Source organism: Apus apus, chromosome 23, assembly GCF_020740795.1.
Source record: "Apus apus isolate bApuApu2 chromosome 23, bApuApu2.pri.cur, whole genome shotgun sequence".
Taxonomy (NCBI): Eukaryota; Metazoa; Chordata; class Aves; order Apodiformes; family Apodidae; genus Apus; species Apus apus.
In genome coordinates this window covers 1,904,877-1,918,811 of record NC_067304.1, presented here as the reverse complement: position 1 = coordinate 1,918,811, position 13,935 = coordinate 1,904,877, and the positions used below count along the sequence as shown (strand labels likewise).

The window sequence follows — 13,935 nt, the reverse complement described above, 5'->3', positions numbered from 1 at the left end:
TGCCCTGCCCGCCTCTCTGGTTTCTTTCTTGACCAGTCAATGTTCACCTGCTTGACATTCAGCTTCTCCTTCCCCGGCCTCAGGGCAGAAGTTCCCACATCTGGAGCTTTTCCCCCCTTTTCCCAGAGGGGGAGTGAAAAGAAATTAAAAAACGGGCAAAATGACAATTTTGTTCCTCACTCGGTGGCAACCAGAGGATCCAGGGATGAAGGTGGGTCCAGCTTCTTGTTTCCCTTAAAACCTCCCTTCCCACCCAGCACTCAGGACCTGGGGGGGAGGGTGTGACAAATTCCCAGCCCTGGGAATTCTCTGGTTGAAAAATAAACTGGCAAAACTCACGAAATTAACTAAAAAGCCTATTTTTAGCTGCTCGGGTTCCCTGGTTTGTCGGCCTAATGGATCTGTAGGCACAGAGGGGTGGGCAGTGGTGGATGGAGCCACCATGGGAGGGGGTCAGGAGGACAAGGACAGTGACCAGACACGGTGGCACAGCCACCAGGGAAGGTCCAGGGCTCTTCTGCCACCAGGATTCCTGATGGAAAGCTGAGCTCTGAGTGAGGGAAAGGGGATTTCTCCTGCACCCAACGCTCAAGCCGGGGGTTATCTGGGTGCCCTTGGGGATGAGCCACCCTGACCTTGGAGCTTTTGGTGGCACTTGGGCTGCTGGAAATGGGGTCCAGGTTGGTGCTTCCTGGAGTTGGGCTTCCTGGTGGGAAAAGTCAGGTCTGGGCTCCTAAAATGTGCAAATCCCACTGGCACTTTTGCAGGGAGAAGCAGCAACAGCTCATTTGGCTGCTCTCAAGCACCAGCAGGTCTCCTTCCACCCCAAACATTTGGGTCCAGCCTCTTCTTCTCTCTGCTTCATTCCCCCCCTTTCTTTTTTAAAAATAATTCCTTTTTGGGCTGATTTTTGGGCTGTTCCTGCCAACGTTCCAGTCCTGGTTCCTCACATCCCTGTCTCCACATCCTACACCTCCCCCCCTCCATCTTCTCCACTCCACCTCTCACCAACCTCCAACACAACATCTCTGGGTTGTAATTTCATTCAGAAAAGGGCCCTGAAAGGTGGATGCTTTAATGAGTTGTGGGGTTTAATTATAATTGATTTCTTTTCATTCCATCTTGTGGGATGGAAAACGGGAGTTCTGGGGGGGGGTGGGAGGTTGGAATTTTTCCCTGTGGCACAAATCCTGCAGAGCTTCAGCTGGCTCTGGTCCAGGTGGGGGGGGGAGTTGTTATTGTGGGGCTTGGGGTCTTTTTTTGGGGACTGTCCCTCTGCAGGGAGATGTTTCCCACCCCAAGGTGATGGAGCTGGGACGTGACCAGCACAGCTCCTTCCCACCAGCTTGGGTTTGTTTTTTTTTCCACCCCTAGATAAATCCCCCTTTTTACCTCCTCTCCCTGGTCTCTTCCCATCCCTCCACCATCCTCTTCCTCACCCCATCCCTTGCATCCATCACCCAGGACAGGAGGAGCTGTGGGAGCTGTTTAACCTTCTCACCATGGTCAAGTTGGGTCAGCTGGAGGGGGCACAGCTGGAGAACATCACCCCTCAACCCTCTCCAGCACCTCTGCCACCTCCCTATTTTGATTCCATAGCAGATTCCTTCTCCTTTTCCTCTGGAGAGCTTCAACTTTTCACATTCCTGTATTTTTTTAGCTCCCCTCCCCAGAATTTCACTCCCAGTCTGTCCAAGCTGAAGCAGTTTGGGTGTTTCTTCCTTGGGAAGTCACCAGGAGAAACCCTGGTGGAAAGGTTTGGGTGAGGAAATATTCCAGGAGAACATCTCCATTGCTCCTGCTCCCTCAGCAACCAGGGACCAAGATGGTGCTGGGATGGAGGGATGGGTGGAAGGATGCATGGAGGGATGGATGGATGGATGGATGGATGGATGGATGGATGGATGGATGGAGAGAGGGATGGAGAGAGGGATGGAGAGAGAGAGGGAGGGATGGATGGATGGAGGGAAGGATGGATGGATGGAGAGAGGGAAGGAGGGAGGGAGGGATGGATGGAGGGAAGGATGGATGGATGGAGAGAGGGAAGGAGGGAGGGAGGGATGGATGGATGGATGGATGGATGGATGGATGGATGGATGGATGGATGGAAGGATGGAGGGATGGATGGAGAGAGGGAGGGATGGATGGAGGGATGGATGGAGGGATGGATGGAGGGATGGATGGATGGGAGGGATGGAGGGATGGAAGGATGGATGGGAGGGATGGATGGATGGAGAGAGGGAGGGAGGGATGGATGAATGGATGGATGGATGGAGGGATGGATGGAGAGAGGGAGGGAGGGAGGGAGGGATGGATGGATGGATGGATGGAGAGATGGAGGGATGGGGGGAGGGAGGGATGAACAGCCCAATTCTTATTAACTTGTAAACTTGATTCTACAATCAAAGAACAGATGCTCCCAAGTCTGACATGCAAGAAATGTTCTTTGGACTCAACTTTGTTGTTCATGGCTTTGAGCTCCTCCGAGGGAGCTGCTCCCCAGCTGGGAATGGGGGGAGAGGGTTGAGACATGGGCCAGTAAAGATCCCTGAGCTGAGGACAAACTCTGCAGGGCTTTGCTGAGGCCAAATCTGAGGGGGGATCCCTGGTTCCTGCTATGAGGAGGAGCCAGAGGGATTCAGTTTCTCCAGCTTATTTCCAACGTATCCAAAAGTGAAGATGAGGAGACCCAGGCTCTGGATCCCCAGGGCCAGCACCCAACTGCTGCTTGATAAAAACCTGCCAAGAACCCCATTCTCCCCTACAATTTACAGCTCAGCACCTCCCCAGAGCTCAATGACATCCCTGCAAGGCTCTAATTAACTGCCCCACTCCTGAGTCGGACCTTACCGAGCTGACCTGGCACCTCCTTCATCCCACAGGCTGAAATTCCCTTGAAATTCCAGACAGCTGCAGAAACAGCTCAAAAAAAAAAAAAAAGACCAAAACCCCCTCTTTGCTTTGTCAGAAAAACACCCTGAGCGTTTTACATCCCTGGAGCACGTTGGAACTTGTGGCCAGGCGGGAAATATTGGTCTGCTAGAAGGATCTCCCTCCTGTTTTGGAGCTGGAATGTCCAGGGAAGCCCTGGAGGGTCCCTCTCCAGACACACACCACGTTTCCGAGCATCCCCGGAGAGCAACAGGTCGGTTTTGGCAGCGCAGCCACGAGATGGCAGCCCAGGATAGACATTCCCTGGGTGGAGACACATTCCCGAGGTGTTTCCCCCTCTTCTAATGCATAAAATCATGGGATGGTTTGGGTTGGGAAGGACCTTCAAGACCATCTAGGTCCAACCCCCCTGCATGGGCAGGGACACCTCCCACCAGCCCAGGTTGCTCCAAGCCCCATCCAACCTGCCCTTCAACACTGCCAGGGATGGGGCAGCTACAATTTCTAAGACTAACTCAGTCGAAGGAGGTCCCCAGCACCCCAAAATCCCAGATCTGGAGAAAGGAATCATAGGATCATGGGATGGTTTGGGTTGGAAGGGACCTTCAAGATCACCCAGTCCCAACCCCCTGCATGGGCAGGGACACCTCCCACCAGCCCAGGCTGCCCCAAGCCCCATCCAACCTGGTCAAGGTGGGGATGGGCACCCCACAAACACCCCACTGCTGGGGGGCAAAGCCAACCCTCAGGTGGAGGGAGCTCAGCAAGGGTCTGGTGGCCACCTTGGTCCTGCTGGGGAAAACATGCAGGAGTTTGGTGTCTTGACACTGGCACGAGCTCTGATCAAGCCCTTCTCCCCGAGGACCTTTCTCAGCTTCTTCCCCCCCCCCCTTTTCCAAGGGCACAAGCACTGAGGACAAGATAAATCAGGCAGGATTTTGCTGCCCACAGCTCCTGCAGCAGCATTTGACACCTGGGAGATTTGTGCTGATCCACCAGCAGAAGCAGAGCAGGTTCACCCCCCCCCAAAGCCCTGAGTCAGGGGGATTTGTGCAAAGCCCTAAAGCTCCTCTAGAAACCAGACCCTCCACCGGGCCCCACCACCTCCTCTGCACCTGCAGCAGCTCTCCCAGACCTCCTTTCTGCTCCCCAAAGCCTGGCACAGGCTCTGAGGGCTCAGTTTCCCCCTTCCCTTTGACTCAAGTGGCCCATCAGGGTGACACTGAGGGGACCTCCCTGGTGCCATTCCAGGTGAGGGCAGAGGCAGCACAGAGAGGCAGGAGGAAGCACATCCCAAATCCTCCAGGGACATCCTGCTGCTGGTGACCAGCACCCCCAGGTTCTTTTCCACTGGGCACTTCCCAGCTGCTCTACCCCCAGTCTGGAGCCTGGGGTTGTTGTCACCCAAGTGCAGGACCCCACACTTGGCCTTGCTGACCCTCATACAACTGGTCTCACCCCAAGGATCCAGCCTGGCCAGATCCCTCTGCAGATCCTCAACCCCTGGATCCAGCCTGGCCAGATCCCTCTGCAGATCCTCAACCCAAGGATCCAGCCTGGCCAGATCCCTCTTCAGATCCTCAACCCCTGGATCCAGCCTGGCCAGATCCCTCTGCAGATCCTCAACCCAAGGATCCAGCCTGGCCAGATCCCTCTGCAGAGCTTCAACCCCTGGATCCAGCCTGTCCAGATCCCTCTGTAAATCCTCAACCCCTGGATCTAGCCTGGCCAGATCCCTCTTCAGATGCTCAATCCATGGATCCAGCCTGTCCAGATCCCTCTGCAGATCCTCAACCCCTGGATCCAGCCTGGCCAGGTCCCTCTTCAGATCCTCAACCCAAGGATCCAGCCTGTCCAGATCCCTCTGTAGACCCTTCCTACCCTCTAGCAGATCAACACTCTCACCCAACTTGGTGTCATCTGCAAACTTACCAAGGGTAAATGAGACCTTAGAGCACCTTCCAGTGCCTGCAGGGGCTCCAGGAAAGCTGGGGAGGGGCTTGGGACAAGGGCAGGGAGGGATGGGATGAGGGGGATGGATGAAAAGTGGAAGAGGGAGCTTGAGGTTGGAGATGAGGAGGAAATTCTTTCCTGTGAGGGTGTTTTTCCTGCTAAACTGCAGCTAAAAACCACTCAGGGACACGTCCCTGGGGAGCAAGGACAGGGACCTGCTCAGGTTGCAGGTCCCTCAGCTGGGCTGCTCATCCCTGCTTTAATTAACAATTTCCAATCAAGAAGCATCAATCAAGCAATCAACCAAGCCTGCTCTTGCAGGGGTGGGGGGGAGTGTCCCTCTGTAAATTTATGCCAACATCCAGTGCTTCCCCACTAAATTGTCACCTCCTGCAGCTTAAAGCCACTGGAAAACTGGTCATTCCCACCCAGCAGCCCTGCTCCAGGTCTGGGAAGTCCCCCTAAAATGGGAACTGAGGATGTAAAGAAACCATTGGCTTGATTTCTTCCTTTTACTGTTGTTGTTCTTTCTGCTGGGAGGAAATAAATGGCATCATTTTTCCATGGGAAGTGTCTCCCAAAAGCCCTGAAACGAAAGGACCATCCCAGTCCCACATGCCCAGTTTTGTGGGAAAGCCAAAAGGAGCTGATCACATAAAGCAGTTGAAGAAAAGAAACCCAAACCAGGAAACTACATCTTTTTTTAACACTGTTTTGAAGCACTGAGTGGTAAAAAAAATAACACCCTAAATTCACTTACCTGGGCAGTTGCTGCATCCCCCAGGGCAGGATGATTCCTTTGTCCATCAAAAGCTCAGCTTCTCATGGGGAAAAAGGACTGAATCAAACCAACCTGGTCATTGCAGGGTTTTATTTTCACCAAATTTGCAACATTTTTTGGGGGGGAGGGGGAAGGTTTCACCCAGCATCCAACTCCACGTGGGAATCACTTGGTTGTCCAACACAACTGGAGATCTGGGGGTTCTGGAGATGGAAATGGTGGCTGTTGGAGCATCTAAAACCCACCCAAATGCACCCAAAACCCACCCAAATCCACCCCAACTCACCCAAATCCACCCCAACTCACCCAAAGCCACCAAACCCCAAGAGCAGCTCTGCATTCAACCCCCAAATCTTGACTTTTAAGCTCAAAATGAAACCAACTTATTACGTTATTTCCATTTTTATTTGATCATTATTATTTATTTTTACTCCCCTCCCCCCCCCCTTTTTTTTTTCCCTGTAAATGCTGATTATTTTTCTTGATTTCCCCTCTTTCTTTGGATTTCTCTTTTCCAGGGGTTGCTGTAGGAAGCAGGAGGGAGACCCCAGGGTGTCCCCAGGTTGGTTGGGTTTTTTTTTTTCCCCACGAGATGTTTTTTTAAGGAGGGAACCAAAACCACGTGGCTGAGAGAACTCTGAGCACATTTAATGAGCATGAATCACCCCTTCTCCTCCAAAATCCCACTGAGAAGCTCCCAAATCTCCCCCAGGGAACCCCAAGGAAAAATGCCAAGGTTGGAAAACATGTTCCCACCTCCCAAAGACCCAAGTCCAACCAGCAACTGGGTTGTTGGAACTTTGGGAAAGAAAAACATTCCTTAATTCTACTTGATAACAATTTCTTTGCATTCCCAGCTCGATTAGACCATCCAGCACCAGCTTGGAGACCAAAAATAGGTTGATAAGACCCAACAGAGCAACACCAAGATGGGAATTATCAGGACAGAAAAGGTTTGTTGGGTGGGAATTGCAGGGAAAGTGCTAAAACTCCCCCCCAAAATGGAAGTTTCTGCCTCTCTGAGTTTTGTCTTTCCTAATGCATGAGCAGAAAGTGTGAAAGTCATGTCAATCAGGTCTTCTTCAAGCTGGTTTTGGATGCTGGAGCTGGGTCCAGCTCCTGGAGCATGTGGGAGCAGCTTGACCTGCCCGTGCCTCAGTTTCCCCATACAACACAGCTTCTAACACCACTGCCTAGCTTGGAAAAGCACTTTTAAAGCTGCCTGGAGCTACGTGGGCACCCAAAGGCCATGGAAGAGGGTGAGAAGTGGGTGCTGGGGGCTGGAGAGGTGGGAGCAGCAGCCTAAAAATCCATGTTCTTGAAGTCGAGGGAGCAGCGGAAGCGGCCGTCGAGGAACCTGGAGCAGGTGAAGCTGGGGGAGCAGGGGCAGGTGTGGTGCTGGCGTTTCCCAAAGAAAGGCACCTGGGGAGAGATCAGAGGGTCATGGCATGGGTTGGGTTGGAAGGGACCTTCAGGATCATCCAGATCCACCCCCCTGCATGGGCAGGGCCACCTCCCACCAGCCCAGGCTGCTCCAAGCCCCATCCAACCTGCCCTTCAACACTGCCAGGGATGGGGCAGCCACAGCTTCCCTGGGCAACCTGGGCCAGGCTCTCACCCCCCTCACAGCAAAGAATTCCCTCCTCATGTCCAACCTCAAGCTCCCTCTTCCACTTTTCATCCATCCCCCTCATCCCATCCCTCCTGCCCTTGTCCCAAGCCCCTCCCCAGCTTTCCTGGAGCCCCTTCAGGCACTGGAAGCTGCTCTCAGGTCTCCCTGGAGCCTTCTCTTCTCCAGGCTGAACACCCCAACTCTCCCAGCCTGGCTCCAGAGCAGAGCTGCTCCAGCCCTCCCAGCATCTCTGTGGCTCCTCTGGACTCTCTCCAGGAGCTCCATGCCCTTCATATGGGAGAGACAAGGGGTTTGTGGCTCTGCTGCAGCCAAGGACTCATCAAACAGGATCAGAGACCTGAGAAAATCTCTGGTTCTTCTCTGAGGTTTAGGAGGGATATGCCTGAAATTAATTTTTGATCCCTCTCGAGCCATTTGCTCCCTCCTTTTGAGAGCAGAACCATTCAATCTTGTTGCCACCGTGCACAAATCAACCAGGACATCTGGAGCTGGTGCTAATCCTGGAGCTCTGGGGTTTCTTATCAGACAGAAATCCTGGGGCATCAACTCAGCTTCTCCTCTCCTGACCAAGGATTTACAACTCAGTTGGGTTTCCATGGTTTGAAACTGAGAGAGGGGAGATTGAGGTGAGATGTTAGGAAGAAATTCTTCACTCTCAGGGTGCTGAGGAACTGGGATGGGTTGCCCAGGGAGGTGGTTGATGCCCCAGCCCTGGAGGTTTTTCAGGCCAGGTTGGAGGAGGTTTTGTGCAACCTGGGCTGGTGGTTCCCTGCTGGTGGCAGGGGGGTTGGAACTGGATGATCTTTGAGGTCCCTTCCAACCTGAATGATTCTCTGACTGATTCTAATTTGGAACAGCTCATCGTGAGCTTTTCCTGAAATGAAATGGAGCAGGCAGCTCCATCCCAGCTCCAGAGCCAGCTCTGCAGCACCCACGGGACACCCTAAGGGGTGGTGCAGACAAGCAGGGGTGGGGGGTTGTTCAAAAACACCCTCTGAGGCTCAAATCAGCTTCACGGCACCAACTCAGGGACCACCATGATCAGAGAATCCTAGAACCATTCAGGTTGGAAAAGCCCCTTGGGGTCACCCAGTCCAACCATCATCCCTGCTCTACCAAGTTCTCCCCTAAACCAGCTCCACCACCACCACATCCAAACCACCCTTCAACACACCCAGGGATGGTGACTCCACCACCACCCTGGGCAGCCTGTTCCAGGCTCTGACACAAACTCCATCCCAACCCCACCCCACGTTGCTCCATCCCAAACCCAAACCCACCCCAGCCCCCCCCCCCCCCCCCCCCGCCCCAACTTCTCCCACCCCGGGGAGATTTTTCTCCCACCCCAGAAGCTCAGTGTCCTTTTCCTGGTCCTGTTCCCATCCCAACCCCCCCTCCATGAGGTGTCCCCAGGTTGGTACCTTGTGGCTGAAGGGGTGACACTCGTCCCCCTCCTGTCCCAGGGGGGTGCACATCCTCAGCCCCCGCAGCCAGAGGCTGACGGCGCAGCAGGTCCCGCTCCCACACTGGGGATCCCTCTCACAAGCCTGGGATAAAAAGGATCCTGGTGGGTTGGTGGGACTGGGAAACCATCCTTAGACCTCTTCTGGGGTGGGGGGAGTGGAGAAATCAACCCCCAGGAGGTGCTGGGCTTGATGGGGATGGATGGGAGAGGGGTTGGTTGTTCCCGGTTGGTTCGGGGTTAAGTTGGGGAGGTTTGTTTTGGGGTTAAGTTGGGGAGGTTTGTTTTGGGGTTAAGTTGGGGAGGTTTGATTTGGGGTTAAGTTGGGGAGGTTTTGGGGGAGGCCATGGGATTGGGACTGGGTTTGGGTTTGGGGGTGGGAACTGGGGGGAAAGGGAGAGATCCCTTGGGAATGCCCCGTGCTGGGCTTCAAGGGGATGGATGGGAGAGGGGTTGGTTGTTTTGGGGTTAAGTTGGGGAGGTTTGTTTTGGGGTTAAGTTGGGGAGGTTTGTTTTGGGGTTAAGTTGGGGAGGTTTTGGGGGAGGCCATGAGGTTGGGATCTGGGGAGGGGGTGGGTGGGAACTGGGGGGAAAGGGGGAGATCCCTTGGGAATGCCCCGTGCTGGGCTTCATTGATGGGTGAGGGGTTGGTTGTTCCTGGTTGGTTCGGGGTTAAGTTGGGGAGGTTTGATTTGGGTTAAAGTTGGGGAGGTTTTGGGGGAGGTCATGGGATTGGGTTTGGGTTTGAAGGAGGGGGAGTGGGAACTGGGGGAACTGGGGGGAAAGGGGGAGATCCCTTGGGAATGCCCCATGCTGGGCTTCATTGATGGGTGAGGGGTTGGTTGTTCCTGGTTGTTTCAGGGTTAAGTTGGGGAGGTTTGTTTTGGGTTTAAATTGGGGAGGTTTTGGGGCAGGGCATGGGATTGGGTTTTTGGGGGGTGGGAACTGGGGGAACTGGGGGGAAAGGGGGAGATCCCTTGGGAATGCCCCGTGCTGGGCTTCAAGGGGATGGATGGGAGAGGGGTTGGTTGTTCCTAGTTGTTTCGGGGTTAAGTTGGGGAGGTTTGATTTGGGTTTTAGTTGGGGAGGTTTTGGGGCAGGGCATGGGATTGGGTTTTGGGGGGTGGGAACTGGGCGGGGGGGAAAGGGGGAAATCCCTTGAGAATGCAGGGATGGGAGGGACAGAGGGAAAAATCTGCAGGTGGGCAGTTGTGAAGCAGGGTCGGGGTCAGGTCAGAGCAGCAGGTTCTGGACCCTCCATCCTGCACGTGCATCACCCACCTGAGCCTGCAGGTAATGAATGATGCTACTAAAAAATAACCATTAAAAAAATGAAAATGAAAATAAAACCCAAGCCAATCAAACAGCAGCAATCATAACAAGATGATTCCTGGTGTTTGGGGCTTGGTTTCTTGTCAGGAGGGAACAGGTCGACGCCAACAACTCAGCCCCTCTCACCCACGGCAGATGGAAGGTGGAAGAACGTCACCTCTCCCCTAGGGATGGGGAAACTGAGGCACCAAACCCTGCACCAGCTCAGCACCACACCTGGGCACCCCGTGAGGCTGGTGAGGAGGAGGGGGAACCCCCATCCCCACCTGGGCTTCAGCGAGTCGTAAAGCGGGGGAGAAGAAAAACGGGCAACGACACGAAACCCCCCCCCCAAGGAAGAGGGAAAGGCACCAGTTGGAGCCCAGATCCCGAAAATAACCCCAAAAGGGCTCAAGAAATGCCCCAGTTTGGAGGGTGGAGCTGGCACTTACCCCGGTGATGACAGCACAGGGGCAGGAGGTGACAAGCAGGAGCAAGCAGAGGGTTTGCAGGAGCTGGTTCATGGTGTCCCCTGGTGCCACCAAGCTCTGGCACCCCCCCCTTTTTATCCCCCCCTCCCTGGGCTGGGTTTGGTTGGGGTTTGGTGGTTTTTTTCCTTCCTTCCCACCTTCCTGATGATCTCAGAAGAAGATGAGACCTGCATCTCTAATGCCAGAAAAGAAGCAGCAATCCATCCTAAGAAATAACCCCCCACACACACACAACCCACCTCTCCCCAAAGGCCCAGGGTGATTTTTCAGCCAAGTTGGATTTTCCAAGTGAACCTCAGGACCCATAAATATCCCTGACGGGGGAATGGAAGGGTTGAATGAAGATTTTGGGATGATTTAGCTCCAAGAAAGCACCAGGGTGAAGTCAGCCTGGCGCTCTTAAGAGCACAAGGTGTGATCATGAGGCTCAGTGATAAATACCCTGTAGAACCAGAGCCTGGGCTGCATTTATTTGTGGGAATAAAAAGTGGCAAAGAGGGAATAATCTCCTTCTTTTTCTTCAGTAATAAGGGTGTTGTTGTATTTGAATTGAGTGTGTGAAGATGCTGATGGATGGGTGGAAGGGCTCAGATTGCATTGGTGCATCTCCTGGGAGCACCAGGGAGCCTGAGGTGGCTAAAAAGGCAGGAAAAGATGGAATTATTGGCTGGGTTTTATTTAATTTGAAGGTTCTGGGTGGATCCCTGGAGTGCTCAAGGATTGGGAGGGGGTTCTTCGTGGAAATATCAGGTGTGAGAGGGACAAGGAATCTCTGCAGCTCCTCCCACACCTTGTACCCATGGAGCTCACCTCACCCTCTGCCTTGTCCCATGCAGCTCCTTTGGGAAGTCAGCAGTAAAAATAGAAATAATTAAACAAGTAAATACCTTTCAATGGTCAAATGCAGAGTCTTGGGATCCTGTTGTCCAGCCTGGAGCTCCCAGTGCCCCCAGCTGTGCTGGCCAGGGCTGCTCAAGCAGAGGTTGTGGCTGAGATGCTTTTGCACAAAAAGGGCAGGAAATAAAACTCCCTTTTCTTTCCCCCAGATGAAGCTGCATTTGCAACAGAAGAAGGACACAGAGCTCCTGGAGAGTCCAGAGGAGCCACAGAGATGATGGGAGGGTTGGAGCAGCTCTGCTCTGGAGCCAGGCTGGGAGAGTTGGGGTGTTCAGCCTGGAGAAGAGAAGGCTCCAGGGAGACCTGAGAGCAGCTTCCAGTGCCTGAAGGGGCTCCAGGAAAGCTGGGGAGGGGCTTGGGACAAGGGCAGGGAGGGATGGGATGAGGGGGATGGATGAAAAGTGGAAGAGGGAGCTGGAGGTTGGAGATGAGGAGGGAATTCTTTGGTGTGAGGGGGGTGAGAGCCTGGCCCAGGTTGCCCAGGGAAGCTGTGGCTGCCCCATCCCTGGCAGTGTTGAAGGGCAGGTTGGATGGGGCTTGGAGCAGCCTGGGCTGGTGGGAGGTGTCCCTGCCCATGCAGGGGGTTGGATCTAGATGACCTTTAAGGTCCCTCCCAAACCAAACCATTCCATGATTCTCTGAATTCTGACCCAGAGAGACACATTTTCCCAGCCCTGCATCACCAGCTCCCACCCCCGTGGGATCAGGGCTCCTCACCAACAGGATGAATTCAGCCCCTTTTGGCTTCTCCCCCAGAGGAATCAATACTCCTGAGCTGGGTTTTGGGGCTGGTCCCTGCCCGGGGGGGGCAGCATCCCCACCAGACCAGCTCCCTGGGGCCACGAGGAGGGACCAGAAGCAGCTGGAGGAAGAAACCCAGTGATGGGCTGAGATTTGAAACACGGTTTTGATCAGAGCCCTGAGGTTTAATCGGGCTTTTGTTCCACTTCTTTCATGAAGTATCAGCCCAGAACTAAATCATCTCTTTAATTAGTTCCAAACAGCCCAGGCATTTCCCCACCAGGGGACCAGCCCTTCTTTTGATGTGGCAGCTGCTCTGTTAAACTCCCCTCCCACCTGGGCTTGAATTAATGAACCCAAACTCTCCCCCAAATCCTCCCTTCCAGAAATCCTGCAGCCTGGAATGGCTCAGGGGTGGGTTTTGGGGGGGATATTTCCTTGTGAAGGTGCTGAGGGGGGGATGGAGCCCCCAGCCTCCATAGGGTATATTTATATTTTTCTCCCTTGTTGCTCCCTAGGGATGGGGGGGGGGGAAAGAAACAACCAACAAAACAACCCTAAAAAAAATAAAAGGAGAATATCATTCCAAGCCATCCTGGAAGGGTGGGATGCAGGATCCCTGGGCAGGCAGGATTGGTGGTGCCTGGGAGAGCTCCCAGCTCCGAGGAGGGGAAAGAAAAATCCAGTAAGAAATAGGAATAATAACACCCAAGGAACACCAAACCTGTTCTTCACTTCCCCCATCAATAACATTTTAATTTTCTGACCTGACAAACCCAGATCCATCAGCAGGCACAGGCAGGAATGGCTTGAGAGGCACCTCATTAGTGTCACCGAGCTGGGCAATGTCACCATCCATCACCTGCTCCTCCAGGCTGCTGGTGGGGCTGGGGGGCTCCTTGCAGGAGGGCTGGGGGCTGAGCATCCTTGTTAACCCCTCTCTGCAGGGTGGGAATGGGGGGGGGGGGGGCTGTCCCTGCAGCCCTCTCCATGGTCCAGCTCCAGTGGGATGTTCTGGTTGGGGAGGGGGTGGATGGGAATGGCTGGAATTTAGAATCATAGAATTACAGGATGGGTTGGGTGGGAAAAAACCTTCAAGATCATCTAGATCCACACTTCTGGATGGGCAGGGACACCTCCCACCAGCCCAGGCTGCTCCAAGCCCCATCCAACCTGCCCTTCAACACTGCCAGGGATGGGGCAGCCACAGCTTCCCTGGGCAACCTGGGCCAGGCTCTCACCACCCTCACACCAAAGAATTTCCTCCTCATCTCCAACCTCAAGCTCCCTCTTCCACTTTTCATCCATCCCCCTCATCCCATCCCTCCCTGCCCTTGTCCCAAGCCCCTCCCCAGCTTTCCTGGAGCCCCTTCAGGCACTGGAAGGTGCTCTAAGGTCTCCCTGGAGCCTTCTCCTCTCCAGCCTGAACACCCCAACTCTCCGGGCCCCCCCGAGCAGCGCGGGGGGGGGAAACACCCACAACACGAGGGTGAGAAGAGAGAAAAAGGGGGGAACCAACCCCCCCCACCCCAGCCCCACCCCCGCCGTGCCCGCACCTGCCCCGCACGGGAACGGCTGCCCCGGGCGGGGCTGCGGGGTCTGGATTTGCAGCGAATCCCCCCAAAACTGGGGCACACGGGTTTGGGTTTTTTGGGGCGGGGGGGTGGGCAGAGCGGGGGCAGCTTCGCGCAGCCTTTTTTGGCCCCGCGGGGCCGCCGTCCCCGCCGGTCACGTGAGCGACGCTGCTGCCCGGAGCGGGCGGGAAGGGCGGAAG

The 13,935-nt window shown here is 54.5% G+C and overlaps 1 protein-coding gene across 1 annotated transcript; it reads right to left on the bottom strand.

Annotated features, from left to right (window-relative positions):
* Positions 1 to 6,438: 6,438 nt before the first annotated feature.
* Positions 6,439 to 11,324, bottom strand: PROK1 (prokineticin 1). Its single transcript, XM_051639321.1, has 3 exons — positions 11,314 to 11,324; positions 8,681 to 8,840; positions 6,439 to 7,048 (listed from the first exon to the last, which is right to left on the bottom strand). The coding sequence occupies exons 1-3, from the start codon at positions 11,322 to 11,324 to the stop codon at positions 6,929 to 6,931; spliced, it is 291 nt and encodes a 96-aa protein (XP_051495281.1). The 3' UTR covers positions 6,439 to 6,928.
* Between the last annotated feature and the right edge of the window lie 2,611 nt (positions 11,325 to 13,935).

Excerpts from the sequence above, each read along its gene's own strand:
- PROK1 (XM_051639321.1), bottom strand. Across the intron at positions 7,049-8,680 it reads GTCACCCCTTCAGCCACAAG|GTGCCTTTCTTTGGGAAACG; the intron begins GTACCAACCTGG and ends ATCTCTCCCCAG.